The sequence below is a fragment of the Puma concolor genome, chromosome D4, assembly GCF_028749965.1.
Source record: "Puma concolor isolate L17-30 chromosome D4, mPumCon1.1.hap2, whole genome shotgun sequence".
Taxonomy (NCBI): domain Eukaryota; kingdom Metazoa; phylum Chordata; class Mammalia; order Carnivora; family Felidae; genus Puma; species Puma concolor.
The window spans coordinates 68791350-68805582 of NC_141679.1; the positions used below are offsets into that span (position 1 = coordinate 68791350).

General features: G+C 50.5%; 1 protein-coding gene across 8 annotated transcripts in view; it reads left to right on the forward strand.

The window, feature by feature from the left end:
* The window catches only part of ZNF462 (zinc finger protein 462), a 139785-nt gene that overhangs the window by 57942 nt on the left and 67610 nt on the right, over positions 1-14233 (forward strand). For 5 of the 8 annotated variants that reach the window (XR_015242922.1, XM_086683639.1, XM_086683640.1 and 2 more), the window contains 5 exons: positions 325-574; positions 1118-6732; positions 7504-7668; positions 9254-9540; positions 12528-12646. Coding sequence is in view for 7 of the 8 variants with exons in the window: in XM_086683639.1 (XP_086539765.1) it covers positions 355-574; positions 1118-6732; positions 7504-7668; positions 9254-9540; positions 12528-12646 (6406 nt within the window). In the remaining variant the exon portion in view is untranslated. The remainder of the gene's footprint in view (positions 1-324; positions 575-1117; positions 6733-7503; positions 7669-9253; positions 9541-12527; positions 12647-14233) is intronic. The other 3 variants (XM_086683642.1, XM_086683643.1, XM_086683644.1) reach the window with 3 other exon arrangements.

Consider the following 14233-nt stretch of genomic DNA (forward strand, 5'->3'; position numbering starts at 1 on the left):
ATTCAGTCAAGAAATTCAGAAACTACTAAAACGGTTAGACTTTTAAGGGTTTCCTTGACAAATGGCATTTCAAGATACGTTTATTATATCAAACTGGAAAATGTTTATTTGGGCTTTCCCCCCTTCTTTGAAGTTACAAAGTCAAGGACATTGTCCCTATTATCTCTGGTTGCGTGTCTTTGGCCAGTGTTCCAACTGGCAGAGTTCAGTAACGGAAATCTGCCGATGTTAGAATTTTTTCCGTTAATGGACTTGTAGCCCCATCAACTTGGGATATGCAGTTAGTGCATTTCTTAAGAGGCTTTGTTCTGACTTCTGTCACAGGTTCCTAATGTGAGAAGGTAGGCCCAGATCATGGAGGTGCTTCAGTGCGATGGCTGTGACTTCAGAGCCCCGTCTTATGAAGATCTCAAGGCGCACATTCAGGATGTCCACACGGCATTTCTGCAGCCAACTGATGTTGCTGAAGACAATGCTAACGAGCCACGATCCGGGTCCATGAATGCCAGTAATCAGACAGAGGTGGAGTATTCCTCTATAAAGGACGAATTTGCGATCGCAGAGGATTTATCAGGTAAATCTTGAAGAATCTCAGCGTATCCGATCTATTTCATGGTGCTTGTCTACTTTTAGCCTGTAGCCATGGTTCTTGATATGTGTGGCTTTGTCAAAGTTTATTGCTCCTTGGGAGCCATTTTTGTGGTCTGGGCATCATGTTTCTCTTCTGGAGCATCCTAGGTTATTGCCCTTTCAGCTTCTTTATGTTTCTCAGTTCCCTTTCGATTTGGAGGACAAGAGAGTGTCTGGTAAAATTCTAGAATGAATATCACAGCGTGTGGAACTTGTGTTTTTATAGCTATAGGGAACATTAATGGCCATGAGGTGAGTATTGCTCCTGAAGCCAAACGCTGTATCTTCACCTGCGAGAAGCAATATGTCTAGTTCATCAGTGCTTCGTTAATACTCTTCAGGGCCTCATCTCGAGACGTTAGGCCTTTTGAATGTGATGTTTATTAATGAAGAATAACTGAAAAGAAAAATTGATTTGCATGATGGAATTTCTTAATTCTCTTTCGTTTGCTTTTCTGTTCTCATTTACCTTCTGCTTTCTCTCTAGGTCAAAATGCAACCGCACTGGGGACCGGAAGCTACTATGGCCACAGTCCAGGATATTACGGTCAGCATATTGCCCCTAATCCCAAACCAACAAACAAGTTTTTTCAATGCAAGTTCTGCGTCCGCTACTTCAGGTCAAAAAACCTCCTCATCGAACACACAAGGAAGGTCCACGGAGCTCAAGCTGAAGGGAGTTCGGCGGGACCCCCTGTTCCCGGATCCTTAAATTATAATATCATGATGCACGAGGGATTTGGAAAGGTCTTCTCTTGCCAGTTTTGCACATACAAGTCACCGAGGAGGGCAAGAATCATTAAGCATCAGAAAATGTATCACAAAAACAACTTGAAGGAGACCACGGCTCCCCTCCCTGCCCCTGCTCCAATGCCAGACCCCGTGGTCCCACCCGTGTCTCTGCAGGACCCCTGCAAAGAACTGCCGGCAGAGGTCGTGGAGCGCAGCATCTTGGAGTCTATGGTCAAGCCTTTGACCAAGTCTCGAGGCAACTTTTGCTGTGAGTGGTGCAGCTACCAGACCCCCCGCCGGGAACGCTGGTGCGACCACATGATGAAGAAGCATCGCAGTATGGTCAAGATCCTTTCCAGCCTCAGACAGCAGCAAGAAGGGACGAACCTCCCCGAAGTGCAGAACAAAAGCGCCCCCAGCCCCACTTCCAATTCCACCTATCTGTCCATGAATGCTGCCAGCCGGGAGATGCCCAGCGCTAACGTCTCCAACTTCCGCGGCTCCATCAGTAACTCCATCATGAGACCCAATTCCTCATCCGCTTCCAAGTTTTCACCCGTGTCTTACCCGCAGATGAAGCCGAAGTCCCCTCACAACTCTGGCCTGGTTAACTTGGCGGAGAGATCGCGTTACGGGATGGCTGACATGACCAACTCCTCTGCCGACCTGGAAACTAACAGCATGCTGAATGACTCCAGTTCTGATGAGGAGTTGAACGAAATAGACAGTGAGAATGGCTTAAATGCCATGGATCACCAGACTTCCGGCATGTCTGCGGAGCAGCTGATGGGCTCAGATGGCAACAAATTGTTGGAGACCAAGGGGATTCCGTTCCGAAGGTTCATGAATAGGTTCCAGTGCCCCTTTTGTCCTTTCCTCACTATGCATCGACGCAGCATCTCCCGTCACATAGAAAACATCCACTTGTCCGGAAAGACTGCCGTCTATAAATGTGACGAGTGTCCGTTTACTTGCAAGAGCTCGTTAAAACTCGGCGCTCACAAACAGTGTCACACGGGTACAGCGTCAGATTGGGATGCCGTGAATTCGCAGAGTGAGAGCATTTCTTCTTCGCTGAATGAAGGTGTGGTGTCTTACGAGAGCTCGAGCATCAACGGGAGGAAATCAGGAGTCCTGCTGGATCCCTTGCAGCAGCAACAGCCACCGCCGCCGCCGCCGCCGCCACCACCGCCTCCGTCCCAGCCGCAGCCACCGCAGCTACAGCCGCCGCACCAGGTACCGGCGCAGCCGCAGCCCCAGCCCGCACCGACGCAGCAGCCGCAGCCTCCCGTGCCAGCCCCGCCCCTGCACCCTTACAAGTGCACCATGTGTAGTTACTCCACCACGACTCTGAAAGGGCTGCGAGTCCATCAGCAGCACAAACACTCGTTCTGCGACAACTTGCCAAAATTCGAGGGGCAGCCCTCAAGCCTGCCACTGGAAAGCGAGACAGACAGCCACCCCTCTTCCAGCAACACTGTGAAGAAAAGCCAGACCTCAATTCTTGGGTTGTCCTCCAAGAACAATTTTGTAGCTAAGGCCTCCCGGAAGCTCGCCAATGACTTTCCCCTTGATTTATCGCCCGTGAAGAAGAGAACTAGGATTGACGAGATAGCCAGCAACCTGCAGAGCAAAATTAACCAAACGAAGCAGCAGGAGGATGCGGTGATCAATGTGGAGGACGACGAGGAGGAAGAGGACGACAACGAAGTGGAGATAGAGGTGGAGTTGGACAGGGAGGAAGAGCCGACAGAGCCAGTCATGGAGGTGGCCACTTCCTTTTCGGCCCAGCAGATCTGGGCGAGAGATGCCGGGGAGCCCCAGAAGGAGCCCAACTTCAGAAGCGTCACCCACGATTACAACGCCACCAACGGCGCGGAGATTGAGCTCACCCTGTCTGAAGACGAAGAGGATTATTACGGCTCCTCAACAAACATGAAAGATCACCAGGTCGCCAACACCGCTCTGCTGAACACCCAGACTCCTATCTACGGAACCGAGCACAATAGCGAGAACACAGACTTTGGTGACTCCGGAAGGCTTTACTATTGCAAACACTGTGACTTTAACAACAAATCTGCCCGGAGCGTCAGCACCCACTACCAACGAATGCACCCGTACATTAAATTCAGCTTTAGGTACATCTTGGACCCCAACGATCACAGTGCAGTGTACAGGTGCCTGGAATGCTACATCGATTACACCAACTTTGAAGACCTGCAGCAGCACTACGGTGAACACCACCCAGAAGCCATGAATGTACTCAACTTCGACCATTCGGACCTGATCTACCGGTGTCGGTTTTGTTCCTACACGAGCCCGAATGTCCGAAGCCTGATGCCACATTACCAAAGAATGCATCCCACGGTGAAGATTAACAACGCGATGATATTTTCCAGCTACGTCGTGGAGCAGCAGGAAGGGCTGAGTACGGAATCCCAGACGCTGAGGGAGATTCTGAATTCGGCCCCCAAGAGCATGGCGACTTCCACTCCCGTGGCTCGCGGTGGCGGTCTGCCAGCTACATTTAATAAAAGCACTCCTTCAAAGACCTTTACTCCAGAATGTGAAAATCAGAAGGACCCCTCAGTTAACACTGTTGTCGTTTACGATTGTGACGTTTGCTCGTTCGCAAGCCCCAACATGCATTCTGTCTTGGTTCATTATCAGAAGAAACACCCTGAAGAAAAGGCTTCCTACTTTAGGATCCAGAAAACCATGCGAATGGTGTCTGTGGACAGGGGCTCTGCCCTTTCTCAATTATCATTTGAGGTGGGTGCTCCAATGTCTCCCAAAATGTCCAACATGGGTTCCCCACCCCCCCCACAACCCCCGCCACCAGACCTCAGTACTGAGCTTTACTACTGCAAACACTGTTCCTACAGCAATCGGTCAGTTGTGGGAGTGCTTGTCCACTACCAGAAAAGACACCCAGAAATAAAGGTTACTGCCAAATATATCAGACAGGCTCCTCCCACAGCTGCAATGATGAGAGGGTCCGAGGGGCCCCAAGGCTCCCCCCGGCCACCCGCCCCCATGCAACAGCTGAACCGAAGCAGCTCTGAGAGAGACGGCCCTCCTGTGGAGAATGAGATGTTCTTTTGCCAGCACTGTGATTACGGGAACCGGACGGTCAAAGGTGTACTCATTCACTATCAGAAGAAGCACCGAGACTTCAAGGCCAACGCGGACGTGATCCGGCAACACACGGCCACCATCCGAAGCCTCTGTGACCGCAACCAGAAGAAGCCTGCCAGCTGTGTGCTTGTCGCCCCCTCTGCCGTGGAGCGTGACAAAACCAAACTGCGAGCGCTCAAGTGTAGGCAGTGCTCGTATACCTCCCCCTACTTCTATGCACTGAGGAAGCATATCAAGAAAGACCACCCTGCCCTGAAGGCCACAGTCACGTCCATCATGCGGTGGGCATTTCTAGACGGCTCGATAGAAGCTGGCTACCACTGCGAGTGGTGCATCTACTCCCACACAGAGCCCAGCGGTTTGCTCCTACATTACCAGAGGAGGCATCCGGAGCACTATGTTGACTATACTTACATGGCTACCAAACTCTGGGCTGGGCCCGACCCATCCCCTCCCTCTCTCACCATGCCCGCCGAAGCCAAAACGTACAGATGCCGAGACTGTGTTTTCGAGGCCATGTCCATCTGGGACATCACCAATCACTACCAAGCATTCCATCCCTGGGCCATGAACGGTGACGAGTCGGTGCTGCTGGATATCATCAAGGAGAAAGACGCCGTCGAGAATATCATCCCTCCGTCCGAAGAGCTGGTGGGCCCCGTGAATTGTGACAACAGTATGCCCGCTCCGCTCCCCGAGCAGGACGCCGAATGCCCGGAGGACGCCCGGCTTTCCCCCGAGAAAAGCATCCAGCTGGCCTCCGCCAACCCCGCCATATCGTCCACCCCATACCAGTGCACCGTGTGCCAGTCCGAGTATAACAATCTGCACGGCCTCCTCACCCACTATGGGAAGAAGCACCCCGGCATGAAGGTGAAGGCTGCCGACTTCGCCCAGGACATCGACATCAACCCGGGCGCCGTCTACAAATGCAGGCATTGCCCGTACATCAACACCCGCATCCACGGCGTCCTGACCCATTACCAGAAGCGACACCCGGCCATCAAGGTGACCGCCGAGGACTTCGTGCACGACGTGGAGCAGTCTGCCGACATTGCCCAGAACGACGTGGAGGAGACGAGCAGGATCTTCAAGCAAGGCTACGGCGCCTACCGCTGCAAACTGTGTCCGTACACGCACGGCACCTTGGAGAAGCTCAAAATCCACTACGAGAAGTATCACAATCAGCCTGAATTTGATGTGTTTTCCCAGTCGCCCCCGAAGCTGCCAGTCTCCCTCGAGCCCGAGATGACCACTGAGGTGAGCCCCTCCCAGGTGTCCATCACCGAGGAGGAGGTGGGAGAGGAGCCCGTGTCCACGTCTCACTTCTCTACCTCGCACCTGGTCTCCCACACGGTGTTCCGCTGCCAGCTGTGCAAGTACTTCTGCTCCACGAGGAAGGGCATCGCCAGGCACTACCGCATCAAGCACAACAACGTGCGAGCCCAGCCCGAGGGCAAGAACAACCTCTTCAAGTGCGCCCTGTGCGCCTACACCAACCCCATCCGCAAAGGGCTGGCGGCCCACTACCAGAAGCGCCACGACATCGACGCCTATTACACGCACTGCCTGGCGGCCTCCAGGACCATCAGCGACAAGCCCAACAAGGTGATCATCCCGTCCCCACCCAAGGACGACTCCCCGCAGCTCAGCGAGGAGCTCCGGCGGGCCGTGGAGAAGAAGAAGTGCTCCCTGTGCTCCTTCCAGTCCTTCAGCAAGAAGGGCATCGTGTCCCATTACATGAAGCGCCACCCGGGGGTGTTCCCCAAGAAGCAGCACGCCAGCAAGCTGGGCGGCTACTTCACCGCCGTCTACGCCGACGAGCACGAGAAGCCGCTGCTGATGGAAGAGGAGGAGAGAGGCAGCTTCGAGAAAGCCGAGGTGGAGGGAGGCGAGGCCCAGGAGATCGAGTGGCTCCCGTTCCGCTGCGTCAAGTGCTTCAAGCTGTCTTTCAGCACGGCGGAGCTGCTGTGTATGCATTACACTGACCACCACAGTCGGGACCTAAAGAGGGACTTCGTCATTCTGGGCAGCGGCCCCCGCTTGCAGAGCCCCGCCTACCAGTGTAAGCACTGTGATAGCAAACTGCAAAGCACAGCGGAGCTGACCTCACACTTGAACATTCACAATGAGGAATTCCAGAAGCGTGCCAAACGTCAGGAGAGGAGGAAACAGCTTTTGAGCAAGCAGAAATATGCAGATGGTGCTTTTGCAGATTTCAAACAAGAGAGGGTAAGGATATGTTTTGATTTCCCTTCCCCCAGGAGGCCTCTCATCACTGGTGCCCACATGCACTTCTTCGTTGCCAGCCAGACTGCTACAGGCTTCCTAGTGACTTAGCTTGCCAGAGAGCTCAATAAGTCAATTAAACGTTTCGAGCCTGATTATCCCCCATTCTGTGCTCACCCTTCCCCACGGCCTGTTCCCCTTCCTGCTCCCCCCTCCCGAGGCTCCCCAGGGGAGGGTCGGGGTGGTTTCTCTGTATTTCCTTCTGCCAAGTAGCCTTATCTGAGGCCTAGTTACACGACAACGCTCGCTCTCTAAGGCAGCTGTGGGCCGTCTCTTGGTGTCACTAGCACCTCTCAGCCATGTTTTGGTCTGCAGTGTCGGCTACATGAACCTAACATCTCCAGGAGTAGATTTTTGTTTGTTTGTTTGTCTTGGTCAAGAAGTTCACTAATGGCATAGCTGTGCAACGTTTCACCTGCGTAGTTGAAATTGGTCTCAAAGGCAGATAACCTGGTGGCAGTGACGATGAGGCTTCTCCACAGAAATCTTCTCTACTCACAAGCTGTAACATATTTGGGTTCCGGAGACTTTGCATAGTAGGCAGTGTGCCACGACTCTGACGAATTCGTTATGTAAAAATACTCACATATTTCTCCCTTGGTTTTTAACCTGCTAATCCGCTTTGAAATAAAATCTGCTAGTACGCTACGAGAATAAATGCCGGCATTTGAGGGAGGGCTCGGAGTACTGATGGCTACCACTGTATTTTACCAGCCTTTTGGTCACTTAGAAGAGGTGCCAAAGATCAAGGAGAGGAAGGTGGTGGGCTACAAGTGTAAATTCTGTGTGGAAGTGCACCCGACGCTCCGAGCCATCTGCAATCATCTCCGGAAACACGTCCAGTACGGCAGCGTCCCGGCCGTGTCCGCCGCTGTGAAGGTGAGAACTGGGGCGGGGGGGTCTGGATGAGCGCTCTTGTGTGTGAGCCATTCGAGTTACTTATTAACCCCGTTGCTCAAAGCAGCTCAGGAAAGGGCGGCCCAGAATGTGGGCATTCCTGAGCTGTGCTTGGATCGGTCTGGCTTGTTTTGATTCTTTTGCAGGTTGGACCTTCTTCATCTTACGTGTCTCGACCTGGTCGCGTTTCGATCTGGTTCCCTTCCACGCGGATAGTTTGGTGGAAACAGAAGATCCGGGCCTCTCGGTACAGGAGGCTTTGGGTCGCCCTTCTGTTCTGCATTTAGTGCCATTAGGTGTTTGCTCTTCCAAGTTGCCCGAGCTCTTGAAAGGAATCAAGTGGGTCCTGTTCCCATCATCTTCTGCTCCTCCCACTGCGTGACTTCTTAACTGTTCTCATCTGGCTGACGGTGCAGAGAGCCCAGGAGAATCCTTTACTTCTTACCCTGGGTCCTCTGAGGAGTGTAAGAAACGTGAAGTCTAAAACCAAAAGCCCCCCAGTCACAGCAGGCCCCGAGAACCCCTTGACCCGATTTGTCTCCTTCGTTCCCTTTCCCGGTTTGTCGCTGACCAGTGCCTCCCCTGCTCCCCCTGACCTTCACTAGGCTGCCCGTTTTGAACGTCGTACTCCTAAATAGCAGCCCCCGTTTCGGGAGCCGTGCCGCCACCCCTGCCTTCCGGGACGTGGCGAAGCGCGTATTTTTGAGCAGAGAAGTTAGTGGGTTCAGGACTCTGCTCTTTCTCTCTAGATACGTGAAATCTGCCCTTCTTGATCTTGTGTCCTATTTTGCCCACGTAGCACGGACGTATAAAGTCTCTGCTTTTCTTCACTGAAGACTGAAGCCCGCTGGCTGTCCGCAGAACGGTGGCGCCCAGGGGCGACGGCGGCCCGCTTCTTCCACGCCACCTCGGTGTGTTCCAGGCTTGTTTCCTGGACTCACTCGAGGGAGACAGAGCAGCTCTTCGTGTGTAATCAGTAACCCACGGAGTCACCTCCAAACATGAGTGACTTCGAACCAGGCTGCTCCTTAATTTTTTCGGCGGATCAGACAGCAGCCTTCAGTCAGTGGGTGAAGTCACCCTCCTCCGCAGGGTGGGGGTGAGCACGGATGGCGAGGGGCAGGATCCTGCCCTTTCCTTCACTTCTAAGGGGGGGCCCACGGCTCCTAGATGCCCAGACTGCTCTGCTTTTTTCCCCCTCCTTTCTTCCTTCCTTTCTTTTCTCTGAGCCATCACCCTAACCCTGCCTTCTGTTGGTTCGAGTGGGATTGCAGTGTGTTCTTTTTAAGATGGGAGATGAGTGAGTGAACTGTCTCCACAGTTGGGAGAACCCCTCTCTCATGCTTCCCAGGCAGTAGCAGCCGTGTCCTCAGATCACCAGCACTGCATGAAGAGTGGCAGTCGGGTTTGCCCTCCCTCTAGGGGGAGCTGGAGAGGCAGGGGAGGAAGCTTTACCAGGAAGTCCTGAGGAGTTTGGGAGAATGAAGGGAGAGGAGGAGAGCTGGAGACGATGATGCTGGATATTTATTTTGTTGGTGGGGCATGTGTGTGTGTGTGGTTCTCTTAGCAGGAGGCCGAAGACCCCTCCCACTTGTTCCTGGATGGATTGGAAGCAGCCAAAGATGCCACTGGCGCCCTGGTGGACCGGGTGGATGGTGAACACTGCTTGCTTGATGGAATGTTGGAGGATGAAACCCGGCCGGGGGGATACCATTGTAGTCAATGTGACAGAGTCCTGATGTCCATGCAGGGGCTGCGTTCTCATGAGAGGAGCCATCTGGCCCTGGCCATGTTTACCCGCGAGGACAAGTACAGCTGCCAGTATTGCTCCTTTGTTTCCGCTTTCAGGCACAAGTAAGTGCTATCGAGTGGTCGCAAGCGGGTGACGGGGAGGAGATGCCGTAGCGGTCAGCTAGTGCTCGGCTAAGCTAGAGCAGGAGAGGCTTGGAGGAGTCAGAAAGCCCCGCTCAAGGTTTGTGCCTGCTGTGTCATTGGTTACGTTCCCTTGAGCCTCAGTCACCTCGTCTGTCAAATGGGACTGAGAATAGGAGGTTACCTAACATTAACTACGCCTGGTAAATACAGGCGTTTTTTTAAATGAGTATTTTGGAGGCACTGCTATGATTTACAAGAGGGAAGACCAGAAAGCAGACAAATGTCCTGGTGTATCTGTCAGACATTCACCCAGAAATGAATCATCAGTTGAGGAAATAAAGTTCCATTTGGGAAACTGAGTGGCCTAAGGAGGTAAAATTAGGACTGTCGACCCACGTGACCAAAGGATCATTGCTTGATCTTGAAAAAGATCTTGAAAAGTAAAGAAGTTGCTGATGCCAAAGGGATGCTTGAAGGACAGGGCCAGTGAGGAGAAGGAGCTGCCCGAGGCCCATCACAGCTTTGGAATTGTAGATTTGGGGTGTTGTGTAAGGCTTTCGGGGGTGATGGGAAAAGCGATGGTTCTGAGAAGAAGCCACCGTTTGTTGCCTTTGTCTTTGAACTGTGTAAGAGAGGTACACGTGCAACAATGTGTCCCGCTGTCTTGGATGGCGGTGACCAATTGCGAGACTGACCTGCTGTTTATTTTTACGATAATTAAAATAAATGTTGGGCTGTTTGCTTCTCAAAAAGATAAAGTGCAGTTAGTTGTTGAAAGGGAGGAGGAGGCGATGCTTTTACAGAGGGAGGAGGGGTTACAGACTCTTTATTCTACGGAGCCTCATGGTTCATCTGTGTCATCAGAGCCACTGTGTACTTCTCACGAGTTCAAGGAGTATTTATTCAGCAGCATCTAGCCTGCTTTCTGACACCCCGTAGAATCTCAACAAATCGTAGCGCATACACGCATCCGCCCTGTGCTAAGCAATGTGCTGGGGGCGTTGGGAGGGTGGATATAAAGGGGAATACAAAAGATGAAGAGACCATGGTCAGTGCGCTAAGGGAATTTAGGGTCTAGTTGAGTTATAAATCAAGCCAGCAAGCTCACAAATGACTCAGCAAAATAAGGCACATATCTTTCAAAAATACAGCAATAAAATGCTATGAAGCTTCAAAGAAGGGAAGTGATCCACCCACTGTGGAAGAATCAGGAAGGTTTTACGGAGTAGGGAGCATTTGAGTCGAGTCTTAAAGTAGGAAGACGGGACTTGAAGAGTTCGGAAGGGATGTGCAACCTGGAGGAAGGGATGAGAGCATAAGGCTTTGGAGCAGAGTGTGAGGCTCGTGGGGGCCCAGCTGGCGGTCCAATGTCACTAATCTGTAAGTTCTAGGTAAAAGAATAATGGAAGATAAAGTTTGAATACTTGAGTAGAGACCATATTTGGAGTCTTCGAATGTGGAAATAATACTTTGTCATTTATAGTACTGGCAAAAGGAAGTCTCTGAAAGGAGTAAGTCATAATTGCTAACATTTACTGAGCCTTCCTGTGTGTCAGGCACCACGCTAGGTGCCTTCATGTATTATCTCACTTTATTCTTAAATCAGCCCAGCGAGGTGTCGTCCCATGACCGTCTCCATTTTGTGGGTAAGAAAAGTGAGGAGGTTTATGTAACTTGCCAAGGCCACACGGTTTATAAGCATTAGCTGGGGTTTGATCCCACCCAGCCTGACTCCATAGCTCATGCTCTTGAGTTGAAAAAAAGACGGGAGAGAGCAATTAGAAGGCAGTCGTAGTAGCTGATCCAAGAAGTTCGGATGGGACTTTGGGAATGGTTAAAGGAAGTCGGATCTTCATGACTTGGACAAATTGCCTTCATGCAGGGAGTGAGGGATGAGAGGCAAAGTAAAGTACACAAGGCACCTAGGGGTTCAGTCTGGTTGACTGAGAACGGTCGTGTCCTCTATAGAAGCAAGGAAATGAGGAAGAGCGTTAGTTTCGGAGGAGAAAAACCAATGGCTTTGTTTAGGGCTAGTTGAGTTTAAGGAAGCTAAAGGACACCCAGAGGGAGAGGTCCGGAGGCGATTGAAAGTGCTGCTCTGGAGCTCAGGAGAACATTATGTATTTAAATGGTAAGCAGCACCGATCCCATGTGAGTCATTTAGAAGGGAACCTAGTTCTCTGGGGCACTGGTACAAATTAGAACTTCTTCCCACACCTTGTTTGGTAGATTTATTATTTTTTTTAGCAATCATTATGAAATACTGGGAGTTCACTATAATTAAATAACTTCTTATAAGTTGCTCTGGAAGACTGAGGTACAGTGAACATGGTTTTGTTTATCAGAAGGGATGACTGGGCCTTTGGATCACATGACTTTCTTCAAACACACCTGCACTTTGCCTCCATATTTACAAAGGCGCTGGAAACATGACAGTCCGTTGCAAGTAGCTCAAGTACTTTGACACTTCCCTTCCCCTCTTGAGTGTTCTCCACGGATGTAGGACTGAGGTTTAAAAAAGTCCTTTTTAAATGCAAAATTTCTCTAACTCCTTTTTTTTTTTTTGGAAATAAGTTAAAGGACTATTTGATAGGTACTCCTCACTGACTTGGCAGAAAACTTGAATTCTCCATATTTTACCTTTTGTCTTCGGATGCCCTCTTCCAATTCTACATGCTTCTAAAGAAGGGAAAATGAGGGTTTACTATGGCCTGTTCGCACTGCCAGGTCTCTCAATCCAAAAAGGCTCTTGATCTCTTCCTTCCCTTAGCCTCCCCTCCCTTTGGAACAGGTGCGGTCACTCTTGCCATTTTTGTTGTTGTTTTGGGTAAGCATTGCCCTTGGAAAGTAACAAAATGACTTTGAACACCTTAGAAATGGGATTGCTAGAAAAGGGCAGTGAGAAAATACATGTAATTGATAATCCTGTCATTTTTCTTTCTCTTCTATTTCTCTGCCCCATCAAGTTTGGATCGCCACATGCAAACCCACCACGGACACCATAAACCATTCCGATGCAAACTCTGCTCCTTCAAGTCCTCCTATAACAGCCGGCTGAAAACACATATACTCAAAGCTCATGCTGGTGAGTTAGGCTCCCTGATGCACAGGTTCTCTGAATTGGAAATCCAGTGGTCTTCCCTGAGTGAAATTCAGTCTCTTGTCCCACACATGAGAAGGTTTTCTTGACATGGTTGCGTGCTCATTTCTATTTTAATCTAATGAAGAAACACAAAGAAAACTTATAGAATCACCCAAAACCAAAATGCTACCAAGCCCATGTCACCCATGTCATAGTTGATTAATGCTACTAACAGGTTTTGGTTTTTAGAGGAATTTCTAAATCACCCAGCCCTTCTAATGGGAATGCATGAATTGTTACATCCACTAAAGATAATTCCCAACTAAAATAAAAGTATAATCTTGAGGAAGTTCAGAGGGACAAAGTACTCAAGACATGTGAGATTTCTCACGAGATGCCCTTTGATATGTTGCTGTACATCAGATAAGAAATGACTGTGGGTCATGAGTGTCCAGGAGCTTTGTTGGTCTCTGTAACTCTGTTGTTCCATCTCATTGCGCTTGCCTCATGGGCATCCCTTACCTGCCAGGCTCTGCACTAAGCGTGCTATATTCATCATACTATTTAATCCTCATGACATTCCTAAAGGGTAGGTGGTGTTGTCACCCTTCGTGTCATATGAGGATACAGAGACTCAAAATTTTAAGTGACCTATTCAAGGCCATGTAGATCATTCACTAATAATTTGACTCCAGAACAAAAACCTACATCCTTATCACTGACAAGATGCTGCTGTTCTCTCTTTTTTGCATGTGATGGAGGATGCCCACAGGTAGCAAAATCAGAGCTCAGCCAAGAGAGGAAAGAGGTGTCCTGCAGGAAAGGCAGTGGAGTGGGGTCTGGGGGCCTCTCTGTGGTGTCGTCAGTCACTCGCAGAAGCCCAGCTCCACAGCACCCCGTGGCCCTCTCAGGTTTGGACCACCTTTCCTGGTGTTGGGTCCTGTTGGTCTGGCTTAATGGAGTAAAGCCACTGAGGCCATCCAGCTGCCCTACGCCCCCACTGGGCTGCGGATGGGACGGGGAGACTGGCTATATGGACTTCTGTTCGTCTGTTAGTATTTTTATATTTTCAGGAAAATTCTTCTAAAGGCTATGGAGTAAGAAGCTTCAGGGTTCAAACCACTACTTCCTAATGTGTGTATATTGTAAATTATTCAGTTGGGACACCATCCTGGGGAGTTTTTCTCATAGGTCTCCTTGTCAAAAGCACTTTAAGCAGTGGGAGTTGGGTAAATGATTTGGCCTGTGGGAAGGACTTGAAAAGAGTGCCAGAGGCTGCCTGCTGACTCCAGGGCACTGAGCTGACCAAGCAGACTGGCCTTCTGTACTCACTGGTTGACAAGAAGGAAGCCTTCAGAAAGCGGGAAGTGGGGTGGGGACACAGTGTAATTTGTTTCTCTGCACACCTTGGAACCTTGGTGTCCATGGCATGGCTTTTAGCCACTGAGAGTGGCTTGACTTAGAGAAAGCCAAACACATTTTCCAGAACTCTTGACTCCTCTTGTCTATTCTGGATGGATTGTTTTATTTTAAAGGGTGGAAATCCTATAGTCTGATCGGATAATCTGGGTTTGAATTCTCTTTTATGTT